Source organism: Choloepus didactylus, chromosome 10, assembly GCF_015220235.1.
Source record: "Choloepus didactylus isolate mChoDid1 chromosome 10, mChoDid1.pri, whole genome shotgun sequence".
Lineage (NCBI taxonomy): Eukaryota > Metazoa > Chordata > Mammalia > Pilosa > Megalonychidae > Choloepus > Choloepus didactylus.
In genome coordinates, this window is record NC_051316.1 from 8,401,661 (window position 1) to 8,409,437 (window position 7,777).

Below are 7,777 nucleotides of genomic sequence, written 5' to 3' on the forward strand. Positions count from 1 at the left end.
CAAGCACAGAAAGAATTGGCCTAGAAAAAAGTTTTGGATCTTAGGAGTAACATACTTAATCAAAATAGGTATTTTGTAGTTTGTTCAGTAACTCATAAAATTGGATTCATTTGTTGTCACTAATTCACTGTGTGACCATTGTACTCTGGGATTTCTCTGAGTACTCAGGTCATTCTGCTGAGCCAGAATCATTTCCTGCCAGTGACAGTGCTGTGTATATGATCTTAAAAGGACAGGTTACATTTTGTTGGCACTGTCAGTTCTGATGCTATTTAGTTTATTTCTATTTTGATTTTTAAAATTAGTACAATGTTTTGAACTTGTCACATAAATCCTGGAGCAATAGTGAAGGTGCTATGGCCTGTTTTTCCCAGCTCATGGTTTTATTATGTCCATTCTGCTGTCTTTTCTGTTTATCCAAGGACCAAATATTCCCATGAGCTTTGGAGTGTTATCTCCATGCTAAGCCAAAGCTGGACTCTTCAGCCTGTAACTGTTCTGCAGCTGCCACTAACTGTACAGGCACAGAAGCCACACTCTATAGAAGAGCACCTGTTAAGGGCTCCTGGGAAAGTGCCAATCAATGCAAGAAAGAAGAAAATGACAACAAAAAAGAGACAATATAAACTTGGACATACATTTTTAGGGAGGATTGAGGATATTTGAGTGTGAAATGGTAGAGGGTGATGCAGCTTTCCCCCATTCATAAATTGTATTGTAAATCTTAGGAGGTCATTTTTCACCAAAGCAATATAACTTGTTTTTAAATGAAAGCTAATATAAAAAGGATTATCCTACTCAAAATTCATTAAGCTTTTAATACTTTGCTGAAATACATGTTAACAGCTGTTAAGTCAGAAAATGTAAAGATTTAACTAATCACATGTATTCTGTTAAAACAGTGATATATATTCTATAAAAGAGGTACTTTGCCATGATGCAAGTGTGAAGTGTTGCCAATGAGTGTAAAGCAGCATTACCAGTGGGCTTTTAAAAATACTTTGTGAGTATATTAGCTTTCACTTTTGTTATTAAATTATAGAAGTGTCATCATAGAGAGCAAGTTTGCCTTGATTTTTTTAAAATGATCTTTGCTCAGTGCCTGGAAGAAAAATTGACATATTTTTATAATATAAGCATGCTTTTTTTGTACATTGTGTTCATTTTTTGAGTAAAGTAAGTTCAGTATTGGCTTGTAGATATTAAAAAGAAATTATTGATTTTGATTCAATAATGTTCTCTCCCTCAAAAAAAAAAAAAAAACCATAAGCTAATAAATTTCCATTGTTTCTACCAACCTATTTCATGACATTTGTTAAGCAGTCTCAGAAACTAAAATGAATTTGGACCCAGGTGAGTGGAGTTCTTCTGTTGCTTATATCAAAAATGTGGAAATGGCCTTGGAATGGGGTAATTTAGTTGAAGCTGGAAGAATTGTGAGGTGCTTTATAAGAAAGGCCTAGATTGCTTTGAAGAAGCTGTAGAAATATGGATTTTAAAGGTACTTCAAGTAAAGCCTTAGGAGAAAATGATGTATTATTGGAAACAGGAGGAAAGGCAATCCTTGTTTTATACATGGCAGAAAACTAGGCAAAATTGAATCCTTATGCTGTATGAAAGGCAGAACTTCAGAGATGGACTTCAATATTTGAGGCAGTTTCCAAGGTAAGTGTGGAATGTGCAGACTAATTTCTCCCTGCAGCTCATAGTAAAATGCAAGAGAACTGGAATAAGCTGAGAACAGAAATCCTGGGCATAAAGAAACCTGAAATTGATGGTTAGGAAAATTCTGAGCTTCTGGAAAGCAAGTCCATGTGAGTGTTTAATTAAACATGGAAACAGTCAGCAATTTCTGTTCAAACCAGGATTGGAGGTGGTATCCAGAAGTAGTCTGTGGCACATTCCTCTGTCAGATGGTTTTGACCTCTATTTTGCAAGATCAGCATGAATGGAACCATTGCCAGTCTGGATTAAAAGAGATAGAGAAGGGGGCAGATTGTGGGAAAAGGGGCAGAACCATGGAAAGCTGAGGCCTGGACTGAAGATGTCTTCTCAGGCAAGAAGGTGGTCCCACCCTTGTGAGTGCAAAGGGTATGTCTGCTCTAGGGCTTTGGGTTGTTTGGCGTCTCCACCTATTGTGAGGAAGATTGCTGTGACACCACTGTATTCAGAGGGTAGAATATGTACCTGTGTGGGTGCAGAATCTCTGGCTGCCACCCTACTGTTCTAATAGGATGGAGGCTTCACCCTATTTATAGAGAGCATGAATCCTGCACAAGAACTTGGAAGTGGTAGGACTGTGTGCCAGTTTGGATATATTAGGTCCCTCAGAAAAAAATCATGTTCTTTCATGCAATCTGTTGGGGGTAGTGTATGTGTTGATTAGGTTGGAACCTATTGATTGTTTCCATGGAGATGTGACTGAATCAACTGTGGGCAAGACTTTGTATAATTTCCATGGAGATGTTACCCCATCCATTCAGAATGTGTCTTAATTAAATCACTGGAGCTATATAAAAGGGCTGACAAACAGAAGGAACTCAGTGCTGCTGTAGCCAAAATAGACATTTTGGAGATTGCCATTGAAAGCAGCTTCTCCAGTTTGCCTGGGAGAAACAAAGAGAATACCCCCAGATGCCTAGAGAGAAATGTCCTAGAAGAAAGCCTTTTGAAAAAACAAACTGGGAACAAAGGAAGAAGATGCCAACCATGAGCCTTCCCAGACAACAGGGTGTTCCAAATGCCATTGGCCATTATGGGAAGGTACCCTGTTGATGCCTTAACTTGGATGCTTTTATGGACTTAATTCTATAACTTTGTAACCAAATAAACCCCCTTTATTAAAGCCAGCTCATTTCTGGTGTTTGGAAAATAGTATTAGCAAACCAGAACAGGCTGCCATTTCATCAGATTCAGAGGTCAAGATATTCCATATGTGACAGACCTCCAAATTTAATGGAATATGCCTTGCAGGGTTTGGAACCATGAACTTTGTTTTCCTGTCAATTTCTCCCTATTGGAATGGAAATGTTTATTCAATACCTGTTCCTCCATTGGACATTGGAAGCAGATAACTTCTTTAGATTTCACAGATCCACAGAGGAAAATTGTGCTCCAGGACAGACCACTCCCATAACTGATTTTAGTCTTTGTACTAAGCTTTGCTTCTGAAATGACTTAAGTCTTTTGGGATATTATGATGGAATGAATGCATTTTGCCTATAGAAAGAATGAGTCTTTTAGGGGACCAGAGGTTGGAGTATGGTTTGGGGTTGTATGTACCTCTGAAAAACATTTTCTTAACTCTAATCCATTCCTTTGTATACTGACTCTATGTATGACCTTGGGATAAGGATCCTTGGGTTAAGCTGTGTCCCACCTAAATCAGGATGGGTTTTAATCCAATTACTGTTGTCCTTTATAAGAGAATAAATTTCAGAAACACAGAAACCCATCAGAAGTAAGACGCTGAAATCAATGAAACCCAGAAGGGAAGCAAGAGACCAGGAGATGCTGCCATGTGCCATCCCATGTGGCAGGCTAAGGAACCATGGTCACCAGCTCCCAGCCCAGAATGCTGCAGTGCTGTGGAGATAACATTGCCTCAATTATGCCTTGATTTGGACATTTTCTTGACCTCAAAACCATAAGCTAATAAATTTCCATTGTTTAACAACTTTCATGGTATTTGCTTGAGCAGCATAGGAAACTACAGCAAACATCTTTCCTGGACTTGATGATAATACACTAAATGCACAGAACTCAGAATTCTGTCCCAAAACCAGGAAATCAGATCTGCAAATCTGATGTAGCCTCCAAGTGCAATCAAGTAGAGAAACTGATAAAAGAAGGAATTGGATTTTTCCAAAGCCAGAATTCAGGTGAGCTCTAGGAACCTGTCATTCATGACAAGGTAGAGCCTTGTCAGTGACTGAGTAGGTTCTTGAAATATCACCTGCAGATTTCCTTAAGTAAACTACATATTCTGAAATATAGGGGAAATTTTCCACAGGTGTAGTCAGTTTTTTGGCTTCTTTAATAATCTTTATTCAAGTGTCTGTGACTTTGGGGAAATGGATGTTTATGTACTGTTGAATTTAAAACTTTCACTTAATGGCCCTTTTCCTGGTACTCCTCTTCAGTATTTTTTCCTTCCTTTAGCTTTCCATCATACTATTTTAAAAGTAATTTTTCTTGTGCTTCTATCTTGAACATGTCTTCTAATTGTCAATTTCACATGAAGTTTTTTACCCCCTACAATAATGTGTCATATTTGAAATAATTATAGGGTCATGTGGGTCTTTTCTGCATTTTTATTTCCCTAATGCTAGTCTAGCATTTAATTCTCTTTTCAATTGTTTCAGGCAGTGAAGTTGGCTTTAAAAAACAAGGAATGCTCTCCATGCAACATGTCTGCAGGAAAGACACATTTACAATCACAGCATTGGTAAGCATCATGGTGGTGAGCCCTGGTCTTCTAAATGTGTACCTGGAAGTGGAATAAATTAGTAATTCAATGCAATCACTTAACTGTAGGTTGGTTTAAGTGCTAATCCAGAAAAAGTCTGTGATAGTTTGAATTTAGGGAAAATTAATTTCAATAAAAAAGGATAACCTGCATTTTAATAAAAATATAATTGTATAATCATGGCTCATATACCAAATATTTGAAACATTATAATGTCTTCAAAACTGATGAAGAGTGCAGTTTAGATGATACAAAAGAGAAGATCTCTGCATGCAGGAGAATAACATGGTATGTAACTAATATAGTAAAGATATTAATTGGAGACTGGCACTGAATGATTATTGTAGAATTCATAAGTGTATAAATTGGTTTTTATGAACAAACCTTTTATAGTCTCTCATCTACTTCCCAGAAGCCAAATTTTAATACTCAAGAGAATGGAATGTGTAGTGAATTGCCAGAAGACTTTACTCAACCTGTATTAAATCACAAGAGAAAGAAATCCTACTTCAGCAATCTATTTGGAAAACCCCTCAATGATCAGTTATCTTTTAATCAACAAAAGCATTTTCACAGTAGAAGTAAATCATATGAATGTCTTCTAATTGGTAAATCCTTTGTTGAAAGCTCTGTCCTTACACATTACAATGAAAGTTACATTGGAGAGAAACCCTGTGAATATCATCTGTGTGAGAAAGCCTCCTCTCATAATTCTGGCATCAGAGTACATGAGAGACCTAATACTGGAGAGAATCCTTATGAATGTCACCTACATGAAAAAGCCTTAACTCATTTCTCTACCTTGAGACAACATGAGAGAACTCACATTGGAAAGAAACCCTATGAATGTCATCTCTGTGGGAAAGTCTTCACTCGATGTTCTGCCCTTAGAGATCATGAGAGAACTCACACTGGAGAGAAGCCTTATGAATGCCATGTATGTGAGAAAGCTTTCAGTCATTTATCTAACTTGAGACGGCATGAGAGAATACACACTGGAAAGAAACCATATAAATGCCATCTATGTGAGAAAGCCTTCTCTCAGTGTTGTTACCTTAGAGCTCATGAGAGAATTCACACTGGAGAGAAACCTTATGAATGTCATCTATGTGGGAAAGCCTTCAATCGTTTCTCTAGCTTGAGAAAACATGAGACATCTCACACTGGAAAGAAACCATATAAATGCCATCTTTGTGGGAAAGCCTTCTCTCAGTGTTGTTACCTTAGAGCTCATGAGAGAATTCACACTGGAGAAAAACATGATTGTCTTCTGTGTGGGAAAGACTTTACTTATCTCTCTTCCCTGAAACGACATGAGAGAACTCACACTGGTGAGAAACCATATGGATGTCCTCAATGTGGGAAAGCCTTCACTCTATATAGTTACCTGAGACGACATGAGAGAACTCACACTGGAGAGAAACCATATGAATGCCATCTATGTGGGAAAGTCTTCACTCACTGTTCTTCCCTTAGAAAACATGAACGAACCCACTGGAGAGAAACCTTATGTATGTCATCTATGTGAGAAGGCCTTCACCTGTTATTCTAGACTTAGAGTACATGATAACACTCACATGTAAGAGAAACACTATGAATGTCTTCTGTATGGGAAAGCTGTCACAATATGTTCATCTGAGACAACATGAGAGAACTGACACTAAAGAGAAACCTTATGAATCTCATCAATGTTGGAAAGCCTTCACCCACACTTCTGGTTTTAGAAAACATGACAAAATGTCCAGGGGAAAGATACCATAAGAATATTATCTACATGGGAAACTTAGTTTAGTTTTGTAAACTTAGACAGCATGAGAGAATTTGAATTGAGTGAAACCTTATGAGTTTTATATATGAAAGGCTTCAGCCAATGTTCATTTATTAGATTATGTGAGAGAACACATACCATAAATGATTTGAATATTGAAGGGACTTCAGCCCTTCAGTTATCCTTTAAACATACAAGACAACTCATACACTGAGGAAACACCATTTGTAATCAATCTGATAGAGTTTTAAATAATTCTTTCTACATCAGTGTAAGCCAGTTCATATTGGAAAGAATCAACATCATGTCACCTTCATGGCAAAGAATTTAGTAAGGTCTGATGATATACAATTTTAGAGAACTCATGTTATACATTTAATGAAAGTTCAAGAGTCTTCATCCTCTGCTCCTGTTGATAGACAAATCTTTACCAAATGAAGGAGCTTCTTGAGGAATTTCCAGGCACTTCATGCTGGAGATGTTATTCATGAAAAATCACAAAATTCTTTAATTGTATACCCACACTTGTAGGGCAATTGAGAATTCACACTTTATAAATCTCTTATCAGTGTCATGAATGCAGGCATGAAATCAGTGATTGCTCATTACTTTAGTATTAATTTTCATATGCAGAGGAAAGAAAAATCCTAAAATCCATTTGGAAACATCTGCAACTTGATTTCACATCAGATAATTCATAGTGGAAAATGAAATACTTTAAGTTGCCCATTAGAACAAAATTGAGCAGAAACTCAAGGTTTTGAACAAGACTTACTGTTGATATTATGTAGGATAACAGTACAAATTGTGAAGTGAAATGGGTATACTGAGTTTTGAATTTGTAAAAAGTATTGTGAAGTGAGGTTAATTCATTGATCAGTTCATATATATATATATATATATGCAACAAATATTGTTGCTGAAAATCTGATGTTTGCCATATTCTAATTTTCTTTTTAAGCAGTTCCAATCACAAAGATTTGAATCACTCAGAAAGTAACTTGGAATGATAACTCAAAAATCTGGAACACAGCATTATTACTCTTTACTATTGTCTTGGTATTACAATATATATGTTCATGGCAAGGATGAATGCAAACATTGATAAATAAAAACAGTTTACAACTCGAGTGTGCTGCTTTGAGTCTCTTATGCACCCCATAAAAAGCCATGTTTGTAATGCAATCTTGGGGCAGACTTGTGGGTAGGAACTTTTGATTAGGATTTTTCCTTTGAGTGGTGACCCTGCCCATTCAAGGTGGGTCTTGATTAGTTTACTGGATTCCTTAAGAGACCTAAGAGGCAGCTGTAGATGTCAGACACTTGGAGATGCAGACAGAAAGCCTTTTGGAGATGCTAAGCTAAGAGATGAAGCCTAGAGTTTGCCCTGAAGAAGCTAAGAAGACCCCCAGACACTTAGAAATGCCCAGAGAGAATAAGCATGGACACAGAGGAGCTGAGAGAGAGAATTAAGAGAGACAAGCCCAGAGACATTTTGGAGAAATCCACTTTGAAACCAGAACCACAAAGCAAATGACCAG

General features: G+C 37.1%; 1 protein-coding gene across 1 annotated transcript in view; it reads left to right on the plus strand.

Annotated features, from left to right (window-relative positions):
- Nucleotides 1-7,366, plus strand: part of LOC119505210 (zinc finger protein 596-like) — a 116,507-nt gene extending 109,141 nt beyond the window's left edge. The window contains exons 4-5 of the mRNA XM_037797863.1: nt 4,365-4,447; nt 4,881-7,366. Of these exons, the coding sequence (XP_037653791.1) occupies nt 4,365-4,447; nt 4,881-5,996 (1,199 nt within the window). The 3' untranslated portion in view covers nt 5,997-7,366. The remainder of the gene's footprint in view (nt 1-4,364; nt 4,448-4,880) is intronic.
- The last annotated feature ends 411 nt before the right edge of the window (nt 7,367-7,777 follow it).